General features: G+C 41.3%; 1 protein-coding gene across 7 annotated transcripts in view; it reads left to right on the forward strand.

Annotated features, from left to right (window-relative positions):
• The window catches only part of LOC117506019 (rho GTPase-activating protein 12-like), a 72,314-nt gene that overhangs the window by 26,635 nt on the left and 30,175 nt on the right, over nucleotides 1-15,504 (forward strand). For all 7 annotated transcript variants that reach the window (XM_034165555.1, XM_034165554.1, XM_034165553.1 and 4 more), the window contains 3 exons: nucleotides 12,344-12,425; nucleotides 14,047-14,148; nucleotides 14,421-14,519. In XM_034165555.1, coding sequence (XP_034021446.1) covers nucleotides 12,344-12,425; nucleotides 14,047-14,148; nucleotides 14,421-14,519 — 283 coding nt within the window. The remainder of the gene's footprint in view (nucleotides 1-12,343; nucleotides 12,426-14,046; nucleotides 14,149-14,420; nucleotides 14,520-15,504) is intronic.

Genomic DNA, 15,504 nt, shown 5'->3' on the forward strand with positions numbered 1-15,504 from the left:
GAAAGAGGGTGATGGTGATGAGGAGATCATGCATGGAGCATAGCTTCAGGAGCAGCAGTCCATTGCTGTTGGACCTCCCCACGCCGTGGTGCCCAGTAGTGCCGTTCCACGTCTGATGGTCCTTTCCTACTCTCCTGTGGGTTTGTTATCGTGGGTGCATGCACTTATTATAGTTACATTCTTGTTTTATCCAAGGGGAAGTTTGGCGGTCGTTGAGGCCCCTGGGTAGACTGGCAAGTTTGGAGACAAGGTCAGATTTTATTGCATACCCAACTTCTGCCTCCCTACGTTCCTTCTCACTGCAGCCACTCCAGTAGAATGTGTAGCCTCCTCCTAGTTCCGAGAGCTGTCCCTCGCTGAGTAGGCGCATTTCACTGAGGGTTGCAATGTCGATGTTGGCTATCTGGGTCTATCAGCTTTGGCCTTGTCAAGCAGGGTTGGCACGTTCCACGTGCCTAGAGTAAGTGTGGTTTCTTTCAGTTTCTTTGCTTTTCTGTTTAGACTGCATGGTGTGGCCTGCTGGTCGGGTTGGGGTTGAGGCAGGCTATGTTTGGGACACCTTTTCTAGTCCCGTCCTCATGCTATGGAGGAGAGCAGAGCTGTCCTGAAGAGGGCTGCTCGGTCACTTAGGTTGCTGCCATTTCCACTTCTCCCTCAGGTCGGTGGAAGACGACTCAATGGCCATAGTAATACTTATTTTTTAGTATTACTACGGTTTTTCACTTTTGATGTGTGGTTTTATGTACTATCTGTACAAGTTAGTATTATTATAGTTTTTAATTCTTATTTTTATTGTGTTTAACTTTTGATGCATGCTTTTATGTACTGTTTGTACAAACTTTTTTAATCACACAATAAATGTTATGTTATTATATGGACGGGGGTGGGGGGGTTGTGATGTCACAGGTCAGAAAATTAATTTTTGAATTACTCAAAAGCTTTAATAGGATAAAAGTCACTGAAAAAAAGCTTCTCCCAGACTGAGTGTTTGGCTTGTTCCTGACACAAATCTAAGATGAAATTTAACTCCATAATTGCCCTGCTTGTTCACCGGGTTCTCAAAAATCCAGATAGTAACGTAGGAATCTCCGCTCCTGTTGCCGTTCAACGCAAGCAAAGGTATCAAAATGTGTAGAACAACACTGCCATCTACTGGATGCCAGCATGAATAGTGAGATACATATTTGTAAAAGTCAAATGCGGGTTTGTGCCCAGAATGTCTCAAAATTCTGTAACTGAGCAAAACGATGAATGTGTGATCGCTTATCCACAAATGCCGAATCACACTTCATAAACATAATTTTCAATTTTGCAAATGTCTTTTTTTTTCCACAAATAAAAAAAATGATATATTTACAAATACACATTTATTTGTAAAAAACAACACACCAGCTGGAAATCAGAAATTTGTGTTTGTGGCTTGTAAAACATGTGCAAATTAAGGACTATTTGTAGATCAGCCAAATTTAACTCCATGGACAGGTTGACGGATGAGATCAGACAGGAGTGTTCATGGACTACGATGTTTACAGATGACATTGTGATGTGTAGTGAGAGTAGATGAGTTTAACTACTTGGGATGAACTGTTCAAAGTATTGATGTAAAGTCATGTGGTAGAGATAAAGAGCACAGGCAGAGTGGAGATGAGGGATTTGTGATCTGCAGTAGTAAAAGGGAAAGTTTACAAGATGAAAGTGAGTCCAGCTGTGTTGTATGAAAATTCAGTAAGGTATATCTTCAAATCAAATCAATTTTATTTATATAGCGCCAAATCACAACAAACAGTTGCCCCAAGGCGCTTTATATTGTAAGGCAAGGCCATACAATAATTACGTAAAAACCCCAACGATCAAAACGACCCCCTGTGAGCAAGCATTTGGCGACAGTGGGAAGGAAAAACTCCCTTTTAACAGGAAGAAACCTCCAGCAGAACCAGGCTCAGGGAGGAGCAGTCTTCTGCTGGGACTGGTTGGGGCTGAGGGAGAGAACCAGGAAAAAGACATGCTGTGGAGGGGAGCAGAGATCAATCACTAATGATTAAATGCAGAGTGGTGCATACAGAGCAAAAAGAGAAAGAAACACTCAGTGCATCATGGGAACCCCCCAGCAGTCTAAGTCTATAGCAGCATAACTAAGGGATGGTTCAGGGTCACCTGATCCAGCCCTAACTATAAGCGTTAGCAAAAAGGAAAGTTTTAAGCCTAATCTTAAAAGTAGAGAGGGTGTCTGTCTCCCTGATCCGAATTGGGAGCTGGTTCCACAGGAGAGGAGCCTGAAAGCTGAAGGCTCTGCCTCCCATTCTACTCTTACAAACCCTAGGAACTACAAGTAAGCCTGCAGTCTGAGAGCGAAGTGCTCTATTGGGGTGATATGGTACTATAAGGTCCCTAAGATAAGATGGGACCTGATTATTCAAAACCTTATAAGTAAGAAGAAGAATTTTAAATTCTATTCTAGAATTAACAGGAAGCCAATGAAGAGAGGCCAATATGGGTGAGATATGCTCTCTCCTTCTAGTCCCTGTTAGTACTCTAGCTGCAGCATTTTGAATTAACTGAAGGCTTTTCAGGGAAGTTTTAGGACAACCTGATAATAATGAATTACAATAGTCCAGCCTAGAGGAAATAAATGCATGAATTAGTTTTTCAGCATCACTCTGAGACAAGACCTTTCTAATTTTAGAGATATTGCGTAAATGCAAAAAAGCAGTCCTACATATTTGTTTAATATGCACGTTGAATGACATATCCTGATCAAAAATGAAAAAAGATTTCTCACAGTATTACTAGAGGTCAGGGTAATGCCATCCAGAGTAAGGATCTGGTTAGACACCATGTTTCTAAGATTCGTGGGGCCAAGTACAATAACTTCAGTTTTATCTGAGTTTAAAAGCAGGAAATCAGAGGTCATCCATGTCTTTATGTCTGTAAGACAATCCTGCAGTTTAGCTAATTGGTGTGTGTCCTCTGGTTTCATGGATAGAGAAAGCTGGGTATCATCTGCGTAACAATGAAAATTTAAGCAATGCCGTCTAATAATACTGCCTAAGGGAAGCATGTATAAAGTGAATAAAATTGGTCCTAGCACAGAACCTTGTGGAACTCCATAATTAACCTTAGTCTGTGAAGAAGATTCCCCATTTACATGAACAAATTGTAATCTATTAGATAAATATGATTCAAACCACCGCAGCGCAGTGCTTTAATACCTATGGCATGCTCTAATCTCTGTAATAAAATTTTATGGTCAACAGTATCAAAAGCAGCACTGAGGTCTAACAGAACAAGCACAGAGATGAGTCCACTGTCTGAGGCCATAAGAAGATCATTTGTAACCTTCACTAATGCTGTTTCTGTACTATGATGAATTCTAAAACCTGACTGAAACTCTTCAAATAGACCATTCCTCTGCAGATGATCAGTTAGCTGTTTTACAACTACCCTTTCAAGAATTTTTGAGAGAAAAGGAAGGTTGGAGATTGGCCTATAATTAGCTAAGATAGCTGGGTCAAGTGATGGCTTTTTAAGTAATGGTTTAATTACTGCCACCTTAAAAGCCTGTGGTACATAGCCAACTAATATAGATAGATTGATCATATTTAAGATCGAAGCATTAATTAATGGTAGGGCTTCCTTGAGCAGCCTGGTAGGAATGGGGTCTAATAGACATGTTGATGGTTTGGATGAAGTAACTAATGAAAATAACTCAGAACAATCTGAGATAAAGTCTAACCAAATACCGGCATCACTGAAAGCAGCCAAAGATAACTATACGTCTTTGGGATGGTTATGAGTAATTTTTTCTCTAATAATTAAAATTTTATTAGCAAAGAAAGTCATGAAGTCATTACTAGTTAAAGTTAAAGGAATACTCGGCTCAATAGAGCTCTGACTCTTTGTCAGCCTGGCTACAGTGCTGAAAAGAAACCTGGGGTTGTTCTTATTTTCTTCAATTAGTGATGAGTAGTAAGATGTCCTAGCTTTACGGAGGGCTTTTTTTTATAGAGCAACAGACTCTTTTTCCAGGCTAAGTGAAGATCTTCTAAATTAGTGAGACGCCATTTCCTCTCCAACTTACGGGTTATCTGCTTTAAGCTGCAAGTTTGAGAGTTAATCCACGGAGTCAGGCACTTCTGATTTAAAGCTCTCTTTTTCAGAGGAGCTACAGCATCCAAAGTTGTCTTCAATGAGGATGTAAAACTATTGACGAGATACTCTATCTCACTTACAGAGTTTAGGTAACTACTCTGCACTGTGTTGGTATATGGCATTAGAGAACATAAAGAAGGAATCATATCCTTAAACCTAGTTACAGCGCTTTCTGAAAGACTTCTAGTGTAATGAAACTTATTCCCCACTGCTGGGTAGTCCATCAGAGTAAATGTAAATGTTATTAAGAAATGATCAGACAGAAGGGAGTTTTCAGGGAATACTGTTAAGTCTTCAATTTCCATACCATAAGTCAGAACAAGATCTAAGATATGATTAAAGTGGTGGGTGGACTCATTTACATTTTGAGCAAAGCTAATTGAGTCTAATAATAGATTAAATGCAGTGTTGAGGCTGTCATTCTCAGCATCTGTGTGGATGTTAAAATCGCCCACTATTATTATCTTATCTGAGCTAAGCACTGAGTCAGACAAAAGGTCTGAAAATTCACAGAGAAACTCACAGTAACGACCAGGTGGACGATAGATAATAACAAATAAAACTGGTTTTTGGGACTTCCAATTTGGATGGACAAGACTAAGAGTCAAGCTTTCAAATGAATTAAAGCTCTGTCTGGGTTTTTGATTAATTAATAAGCTGGAATGGAAGATTGCTGCTAATCCTCCGCCTCGGCCCGTGCTACGAGCATTCTGACAGTTAGTGTGACTCGGGGGTGTTCACTCATTTAAACTAACATATTCATCCTGCTGTAACCAGGTTTCTGTAAGGCAGAATAAATCAATATGTTGATCAATTATTATATCATTTACTAACAGGGACTTAGAAGAGAGAGACCTAATGTTTAATAGACCACATTTAACTGTTTTAGTCTGTGGTGCAGTTGAAGGTGCTATATTATTTTTTCTTTTTGAATTTTTATGCTTAAATAGATTGTTGCTGGTTATTGGTGGTCTGGGAGCAGGCACCGTCTCTACGGGGATGGGGTAATGAGGGGATGGCAGGGGGAGAGAAGCTGCAGAGAGGTGTGTAAGACTACAACTCTGCTTCCTGGTCCCAACCCTGGATAGTCACGGTTTGGAGGATTTAAGAAAACTGGCCAGATTTCTAGAAATGAGAGCTGCTCCATCCAAAGTGGGATGGATGCCATCTCTCCAACAAGACCAGGTTTTCCCCAGAAGCTTTGCCAATTATCTATGAAGCCCACCTCATTTTTTGGACACCACTCAGACAGCCAGCAATTCAAGGAGAACATGCGGCTAAACATATATATATATATATATATATATATATATATATATATATATATATATATGCACTTCTCTCCAGCATTAGAACAGCATCGCTGAAAAAATGACGCTGCAGTTGGTGCATTTTCTGTGGGAGAGACCGTGAAGGTTCTCTGGTGTGGACTGACTTTTCAGTCCTTCTCTCACAGCTCTGCAGACCGACATAGACTGACTGTGACGGTCTGTGTGGCTGTGAGAGACGTTCTGCTGCTGTGTGCCGCACAGCCAGCACTGTAGGGGAAACAGAGATCGTTTGCACCTGGAAAAGTTTAAAATTTTTAACTTTCTGAAACACTGGACCACATTTTTTGTAACTTTGCAAAAACAATGTCGGACTCTGTTGTTTTCTCTGGGCCCCTCCCCAATCAGACCGGGAGTGACATGTTTAGCCGCATGTTCTCCTTGAATTGCTGGCTGTCTGAGTGGTGTCCAAAAAATGAGGTGGGCTTCATTGATAATTGGCAAAGCTTCTGGGGAAAACCTGGTCTTGTTAGGAGAGACGGCATCCATCCCACTTTAGATGGAGCAGCTCTCATTTCTAGAGATCTGGCCAATTTTCTTGGATCCTCCAAACTGTGACTGTCCAGCGTTGGGACCAGGAGGCAGAGCTGTGGTCTTATACACCTCTCTGCAGCTTCTCTCCCCCTGCCATCCCCTCGTTGCCCCATCCCCGTAGAGACGGTGCCTGCTCCCAGACCACCAATAACCAGCAAAAATCTATTTAAGCATAAAAATTCAAAAAGAAAAAATAATATAGCACCTTCAGTTGCACCACAGACTAAAACAGTTAAATGTGGTCTATTAAACATTAGGTCTCTCTCTTCTAAGTCCCTGTTGGTAAATGATATAATAATTGATCAACGTATTGATTTATTCTGCCTAACAGAAACCTGGTTACAGCAGGATGAATATGTTAGTTTAAATGAGTCAACACCCCCGAGTCACACTAACTGTCAGAATGCTCGTAGCACGGGCCGTGGCGGAGGATTAGCAGCAATCTTCCATTCCAGCTTATTAATTAATCAAAAACCTAGACAGAGCTTTAATTCATTTGAAAGCTTGTCTCTTAGTCTTGTCCATCCAAATTGGAAGTCCCAAAAACCAGTTTTATTTGTTATTATCTATCGTCCACCTGGTCGTTACTGTGAGTTTCTCTGTGAATTTTCAGACCTTTTGTCTGACTTAGTGCTTAGCTCAGATAAGATAATTATAGTGGGCGATTTTAATATCCACACAGATGCTGAGAATGACAGCCTCAACACTGCATTTAATCTATTATTAGACTCTATCGGCTTTGCTCAAAAAGTAAATGAGTCCACCCACCACTTTAATCATATCTTAGATGTTGTTCTGACTTATGGTATGGAAATAGAAGACTTAACAGTATTCCCTGAAAACTCCCTTCTGTCTGATCATTTTTTAATAACATTTACATTTACCCTGATGGACTACCCTGCAGTGGGGAATAAGTTTCATTACACTAGAAGTCTTTCAGAAAGCGCTGTAACTAGGTTTAAGGATATGATTCCTTCTTTATGTTCTCTAATGTCATATACCAACACAGAGCAGAGTAGCTACCTAAACTCTGTAAGGGAGTTATAGTATCTCGTCAATAGTTTTACATCCTCTTTGAAGACAACTTTGGATGCTGTAGCTCCTCTGAAAAAGAGAGCTTTAAATCAGAAGTGTCTGACTCCGTGGTATAACTCACAAACTCGTAGCTTAAAGCAGATAACCCGTAAGTTGGAGAGGAAATGGCGTCTCACTAATTTAGAAGATCTTCACTTAGCCTGGAAAAAGAGTTTGTTGCTCTATAAAAAAGCCCTCCGTAAAGCTAGGACATCTTTCTACTCATCACTAATTGAAGAAAATAAGAATAACCTCAGGTTTCTTTTCAGCACTGTAGCTAAGCTGACAAAGAGTCAGAGCTCTATTGAGCTGAGTATTCCATTAACTTTAACTAGTAATGACTTCATGACTTTCTTTGCTAACAAAATTTTGACTATTAGAGAAAAAATTACTCATAACCATCCCAAAGATGTATCGTTATCTTTGGCTGCTTTCAGTGATGCCGGTATTTGGTTAAACTCTTTCTCTCCGGTTGTTCTGTCTGAGTTATTGTCATTGGTTGCTTCGTCCAAACCATCGGCATGTTTATTGGACCCCATTCCTGCCAGGCTGCTCAAGGAAGTCCTACCATTATTTAATGCTTCAATCTTAAATATGATCAATCTATCTTTGTTAGTTGGTTATGTACCACAGGCCTTTAAGGTGGCAGTAATTAAACCATTACTTAAAAAGCCATCACTTGACCCAGCTATCTTAGCTAATTATAGGCCAATTTCCAACCTTCCTTTTCTCTCAAAGATTCTTGAGAGGGTAGTTGTAAAACAGCTAACTGATCACCTGCAGAGGAATGGTCTATTTGAAGAGTTTCAGGCAGGTTTTAGAATTCATCATAGTACAGAAACAGCATTAGTGAAGGTTACAAATTATCTTCTTATGGCTTCGGACAGTGGACTTATCTCTGTGCTTGTTCTGTTGGACCTCAGTGCTGCTTTTGATACTGTTGACCATAAAATTTTATTACAGAGATTAGAGCATGTCATAGGTATTAAAGGCACTGCACTGCGGTGGTTTGAATCATATTTGTCTAATAGATTACAGTTTGTTCATGTAAATGGGGAATCTTCTTCACAGACTAAAGTTAATTATGGAGTTCCACAAGGTTCTGTGCTAGGACCAATTTTATTCACTTTATACATGCTTCCCTTAGGCAGTATTATTAGACGGTATTAGATGATACCCAGCTTTATCTATCCATGAAGCCAGAGGATACACACCAATTAGCTAAACTGCAGGATTGTCTTACAGACATAAAGACATGGATGATCTCTTATTTCCTGCTTTTAAACTCAGATAAAACTGAAGTTATTGTACTTGGCCCCACAAATCTTAGAAGCATGGTGTCTAACCAGATCGTTACTCTGGATGGCATTTCCCTGATCTCTAGTAATACTGTGAGAAATCTTGGAGTCATTTTTGATCAGGATATGTCATTCAAAGCGCATATTAAACAAATATGTAGGACTGCCTTTTTGCATTTACGCAATATCTCTAAAATCAGAAAGGTCTTGTCTCAGAGTGATGCTGAAAAACTAATTCATGCATTTATTTCCTCTAGGCTGGACTATTGTAATTCATTATTATCAGGTTGTCCTAAAAGTTCCCTAAAAAGCCTTCAGTTGGTTCAGAATGCTGCAGCTAGAGTACTGACGGGGACTAGCAGGAGAGAGCATATCTCACCCATATTGGCCTCTCTTCATTGGCTTCCTGTTAATTCTAGAATAGAATTTAAAATTCTTCTTCTTACTTATAAGTTTTTGAATAATCAGGTCCCATCTTATCTTAGGGACCTCGTAGTACCATATTACCCCATTAGAGCGCTTTGCTCTCAGACTGCGGGCTTACTTGTAGTTCCTAGGGTTTGTAAGAGTAGAATGGGAGGCAGAGCCTTCAGCTTTCAGGCTCCTCTCCTGTGGAACCAGCTCCCAATTCAGATCAGGGAGACAGATACCCTCTCTACTTTTAAGATTAGGCTTAAAACTTTCCTTTTCGCTAAGGCTTATAGTTAGGGCTGGATCGGGTGACCCTGGACCATCCCTTGGTTATGCTGCTTTAGACGTAGATTGTGGGGGGGTTCCCATGATGCACTGTTTCTTTCTCTTTTTGCTCCGTATGCATCACTCTGCATTTAATCATTAGTGATCAATCTCTGCCCCCCTTCACGGCATGTCTTTTTCCTGTTTTTTTCCCTCAGCCCCAACCAGTCTCAGCAGAAGACTGCCCCTCCCTGAGCCTGGTTCTGCTGGAGGTTTCTTCCTGTTAAAAGGGAGTTTTTCCTTCCCACTGTTGCCAAGTGCTTGCTCATAGGGGGTCGTTTTGACCGTTGGGGTTTTTCATAATTATTGTATGGCCTTGCCTTACAATATGGAGCGCCTTGGGGCAACTGTTTGTTGTGATTTGGCGCTATATAAGAAAAAAGTTGATTGATTGATTGATTTTGTGAAGTAAAGCCATCGTTTTTTTTGTTTGTTTGTTTGTTTGTTTGTTTTTACAGACTTACTTTAAACCAAAAAACCCCAAAGAAATGAGGCATCAGGCCAAAACATGTAAGCCTGTAGAAATGTACCTGTGTCAGTGGCAATGAACCAGGTACCTCTGGTGCCCTCTTTTGGCTGCCCTTCAGCCTTTTTGTAAAATAAAAATACTACTCTATCATTCTGGAAGGGGATTGGTCCGTGCCATCAGTCTTATAGCCATCATGATTAACTACCAATACTTCATTAATTTGCTGTCAAATGTCAATATAATACTCGTATTAATATGTCCTAGTTCAGAAATAATGAAGCCTAACTGCTGATTTGAATTGCATTTGTCATGAACAAGCCATTATTTTATGTAGCACCATCCAGATTTATCTGTGAGTTGTCTATAGTCTCTTTGACAGGTACTGAAAATTTCACGGAAAAATTCCGCACAGTTCCAGAGATATGCACAAAATCAATTTTGTGTGACATTGATATTTAGCATTATCATTTAAAGTTGAATGTTAAAGAAATAACCTTGTATTTTGTCAGTTTGTTTGTTTGTGCTTCATACTAACACACAGTAATACATTTTTGTAAAGGTAGAAATGTCATTTTCTAGAAAAAACATCATATTTCTAAAGCAAGGTAAAACTGTGCGCAAGTGTAACGCTGAGAATAAGTCCTTGATTTATTTGTGTCAAATCCTTAGCTATATGTCCTACTCTGCTTCAATAGAATAATTATATTACTTGTTCAATAATAACAGGAACTAATGGACAGAATTTCTTTGTTTCAGGCTTCTGCAGACTAAAGAAGATGCCTCCAACTGTTGTCGCAAGCTTTACGCTCGAGCACATTATAGTTTATATGCACTGATAATTTCTAGCAATGACTGAACCGAGACCAATAGAAATATTGAAACTCTGATATATAACCATACCTAATGATAACATTTCACAAAAAGACCACTTTTAAATTTTGATGGTTATGTCACACTTTGGCTTCATTATTTTTGAACTAGGCCATATGCTGCATAACTTCTCTTTCACTTTATTTAATCAATGTCTCCAAAGGAGCAACGGGCTGTAGAGCAATTGGTACAAGTACAAACTAAAAAGAAAAGAAAAGAAAAACACCCCAGACATTCAGTACACAAGGGGGACACAATACAGACCTGAATTGATGGAAATGGAACCGAGTTACCTAACGCAATTTACCATCAACCCTAAGTACCTGCTTCTCTCCTCTGGTCAGCCTTCCTCCTCACCTGTCTGGAAAACAAGTCAGACAGTGAGGTCTGCTGGGCCCCCAAGAGCTTGCTGCACAAGTTTACAATGTTGTGAAGTGGTTTCCTTGCTTTAATGTTTCCGTACCAGCACATCATCGAAAAAGTTAAAAACCGATTTATAAAATTTTGTCTGCCTAACTAGGCAGTTAGGTAACAGCTCAAAAACAGTTTTAATAACACTAACCCAAATCAATATCAGATTGAATCAAATCAAAATAATCAGTTCTGAATCTTAAGAATTGGAATTAAATTGATTCTTGAAATTTGAATCAATACCCACCTCTACTTGGAACAGCCGGTCTGCTCTGTGTCAGCCTGATCCCGTCAGATCTCAGAAGCTAAGCAGTGCGGGACCTGGTTAGTACTTGGATGGGAGACCTCTTTGGAACACCAGCGGCTGTGTGTTTCTCCAGGTAACACTGGAGTTGCGTCAGGAAGGGCATCCGGCGTAAAACTTGGATTTGGTTGTATCCGCTGTGGCGATCCCGAACACAAAACGGGAGCAGTCGAATGGACAACAACAACAACCCAGCTCTAGTTGGAGAGACGGAGGAAGACACAGGGGACAGGCTGAGATGGAGACTGGTGATTATTGTTGCTGTTGTCTGGGTCTGTGAGTGCATTGCTGTTGACTGTTCTTCTCAGTTAGAATATCAACTCGATCATAAAGGCTTGGAGCTGTGCCACGCTCACATCTCAAAGTATCGGGCTTGTACAGAATATATAACACAAATAGTAACAAATATCCAAAATCACCTTTTTTTCTGTGGAACCAGAAAGGTGACCATGATGGTTGATCCTAAGATCAAACCCCTTCTTTTCCCTCAACCCCCACTGTACCTGCAGACGTAGATCAGAATTGGCTCTTGCTAACATATGAACACAGAGTCCAGAGTGATCACAAGAGTCCACCTCCTGCAGCGTCGCTAAGTAATCATTTCCTTGGAGGTTATGTGTCTTGCAGGTTCAAACTTACAAAGAAATGATGAGGCTTTATGTTGATATTGTAACTGTGAACGTTGGGTATTGTTCTGAACTCTGAAGAGCACGCAACCCCAGATAATCAGCACTGAGGGCATCAGCTTTAAAATAGAATGTCTTCACTGTGAACGCAGCATTTGGTGTGCAGAGAGCTGGTGGAACGTTTCACCTGGACAACATTTTGAGCTGTTTGGAAAAGATGAAAGTTTAGCTCTTTTTAGCAAGTAAACTAGTCGCTGCATAACGCCACATTTCTTTACTCTTCTCAAGTAGGTGCTGTTTTCTCCATGTTTCTGCTGTCATAAATTACAACAAAAATTCTACAAGACTGAGTCTGCTGCACTGACCAACGACAGACATTCGGTTCAGCTCTTCAGTCATCTTATAGATTTGTGTTGGTTTTAATTATGATGTGTGTAGTTGTTAAAGTGCTTTGAATTATGACATATTTATACTGAATCTTTTTTTTTTTATTAAAAAAAAATGCTGTATTGATGAAGTTTTTGTTTGTAAAATGTGTGTTGCAGAAAAAACTGGACTGCTTCCTGGACCGTCCTTCAGGGATTCACGTTACTGTTTGCCAAAGGTCAAGGAGGCGGGACCAGTTGGGTGAGTGGCAGCAGCAGCTCATCCTGTGTTTGGGAGAAAAATGCAGATGAAAATCAGGCTGGCTTGTCGTTGGCGGCTCTTTAAGGCTGCGTACCTGATCCTCTTCTGAGGGCGGGCCCTAACCTCGTTTTTTGCAGGGTTCCGGACCCTCTCGCTGTGCTCACGTTGCTTTGACGGGGAGTTGGGTTTGATTTTTCTCTTTTCCTGGCTGCGTGTCTTCATCCTCAGCTTCCCCCACGTCTTTGTTTTTCATCCTTCCGTGCAACTCTTGTACCACCGCGCGTCCGTCCCTGTTGAGTAAGTGGATACTGTCGTCTAGGAGATGGCCTGCCGTCTGCTCCGGGCTGAACCCTCTCTCTGTGTGCTTCCTCCTTCCTCGTGTGTGCTTCCCTCTCGGCTCCTCACTGGCTTACTGCCTGCCCCCTGTTCTGTCCCACACTGGTCCAACTTTGTCTTTCAGCTTCTAGTTTCTGCTTTACTGACAGTCAGTTCTTTTGAGGACCAGATTTGGATGATGGTGATTGTTGTTCTGTATGTAGCCTTTATATGCAGGACACTGTGACGTGGATGTTTCTTGTGCAAGTTGTTATTAAAGAAGAGTCTAAACCTCGCTCTTGTTTTGATTGACATGTATCCCAGAAGGTTGCGATCTATAACCACCACAAACCAGTGTGTAAAAAAAAACACAGTGCCCAAATACTCGGGTTTGTATCGTCATGTGCCTGAACCACAAAAACACGTTCTTAACACAATTTTAGCCCAAGCCGGGCACTTCTGGAAAGCCTCCTGCTCACGTCACAACGTGTGCGAAAACCCTACGGGGATTATCAAAGTCACAAACTTCAGGACCCACTAAGGTTCTCTGAAGCATTCCTGTGAAAGTGAGAAGAGGTTTAACGTGGGTCATGTAGTCATACGTGGTCGTGTTACTGCTGCCCAGTTTGGGGCCAACGGGCCACATTTGGATCCTTCTGCTTTTGTTTTGGTCCAAGTTTCTCCAAATGAATAAATGACTGTGACACAGATTTAACTTTTATTTAGAGTTTAGAATGTTGATCATCCTAAATGTTTAATTGTAATGTAATTTTATGTGTGTATTTAAGACATGGTTTGTTTAGGGCCCTGGACCTCCACCCAGATTAATTTATGGACATTCATCTTGCAGAATATGGACATTGTAACTGTGATCATTGCAGGTCTCACTGCATGTGCTAACGACCTATGCCGAAAGTTAGCATGGCTGCACGTACCATCTGCTAACTGCTAACACCTGATTACATAAGTTAATGCTCACGGCAGTTAGTGTTTGCTTTAATATGGCCGTCAACAGCCACAGGTGTCGTGTTGAAATAACGGTTTGCCCCTCATCTGGAGGTCTGCTCATTCCCAGGAAGCAAATTTACTTCCTGGGAATGAACCTTTATTCCCAGTGAGACTTACACTGCTGCTCACCTTCTAGCCAATCAGAGGCCAAAAGGGCAGAACCTTCCCCTACCATCCTACGTTTCCAAAAATGAAGAAGATGTAAAAATAAAAGTAAATGATTAAATAAAAAGCTGAAGTGTTCAACTGGTTGTGAGTAAAAGTGTGTGTGTGTGTGTGTGTGTGTGTGTGTGTCCAGTTTGGAGGCGGTCAGTCCAAACCTGAGGTCACTGTGGATCTGAGAGGCGGGTCCGTGGACTGGGCCTCCAAAGACAAGTCCAGTAAGAAGCACGTTTTAGAGGTGGGACTAATCCTCCAAAGCCTTTTTGAAACTGATCTGTGTTTTTGTGTCAGAATATAAACATTTCAACGTGAAGCCTCCTGATGTCGTTGGGCGCACCGTGTCTCAAACAGTCTCATGTTTCTGAGCAGGTCTGCCTTTAAACAGGAGAGCAGCTGAATGTCATGATATGAACAGTGTGTTACATTCGAAATCAGTCACGCTGCAGGAAATGTTGGACTGACTGAAGGACGCGGAGCCTGACGTCACAGCGTTTTATGTCTCTGTTCCAGTTGAAGACTCGTCAGGGCACCGAGCTGTTGATTCAGTCAGACAACGACGGCGCCGTCTCCGAGTGGTACCGAGCGCTGCAGGACGCCATCAGCACACACGTGAGGACCGACGCTCTGTGACACCCAGAATGAAGATCAGATCAGAAGTCAAAGCACTCAGGGACGACCTGGTCCAAACGTCAGCTTTAAGACAGAGACAGGAGACAGGAAGCCAGAGCGGATCAAACGTTTATCACAAAAAGGCTCAGACAATTAAAACCACTGATACATATAATATGAGCAAAGATCATCTGAAAGATAAACTCTTCTTTTATAAAATCTTATTAATTTAGATTATTGCCTCGTTAGAAGTCGAGCCCCCGATGCTCTGCTCGACTAGCGATCACTTCCTTTGTGACAAAAACAAAGAATTCCTTTTGGCTGCTCCTGTATTTACTTTGAGTCGCCCCAGTGGTTAAGTTTTGGATCTGCAGGTTGATTTGGGACAAATCGCTGGGTATGCCTCCTGATCCAACTCTCAATACATTTCCAGTGATATGATACATATTGCGATACATGATGATGCGATGTGATACGATTCACTCGATGCGATTGATATGTATCTGATGGCAGTTCAGTTCCTCACAATGCGTTTTGGTGCAATACGATGCCATTCAACATGATGGAAAGAAATTATAACAAAAACTTAATCAGAAAGCAAAATTTAAATAAGCAGCAAAATTTACCAAAAGCAGCATTAAGGAACAGGAATCGGTTCCCTTATATGTGGAACCTGTTTGGTCACACTGTCAGAACTTAAACAGGAAACAGAAAGACTTCATCACTCTGTGAGTGACTTAGGCCCAAGAGAGAGAGAGGGAGACAGAGAGAGAGAGGGAGACACAGAGAGACAGAGAGGGAGAGAGAGAGAGAGAGAGACAGAGAGGGAGAGAGAGAGAGAGAGAGACAGAGAGGGAGAGAGAGAGGAGAGAGAGGGAGAGACAGAGAGAGAGAGAGAGACGAGAGGGGAGAGAGAGAGAGAGAGACAGAGAGGGGAGAGAGAGAGAGGGAGAGAGAGAGAGACAGAGAGGGGAGAGAGAGAGAG

Source organism: Thalassophryne amazonica, unplaced genomic scaffold (genome assembly GCF_902500255.1).
Source record: "Thalassophryne amazonica unplaced genomic scaffold, fThaAma1.1, whole genome shotgun sequence".
NCBI classification, from domain to species: domain Eukaryota; kingdom Metazoa; phylum Chordata; class Actinopteri; order Batrachoidiformes; family Batrachoididae; genus Thalassophryne; species Thalassophryne amazonica.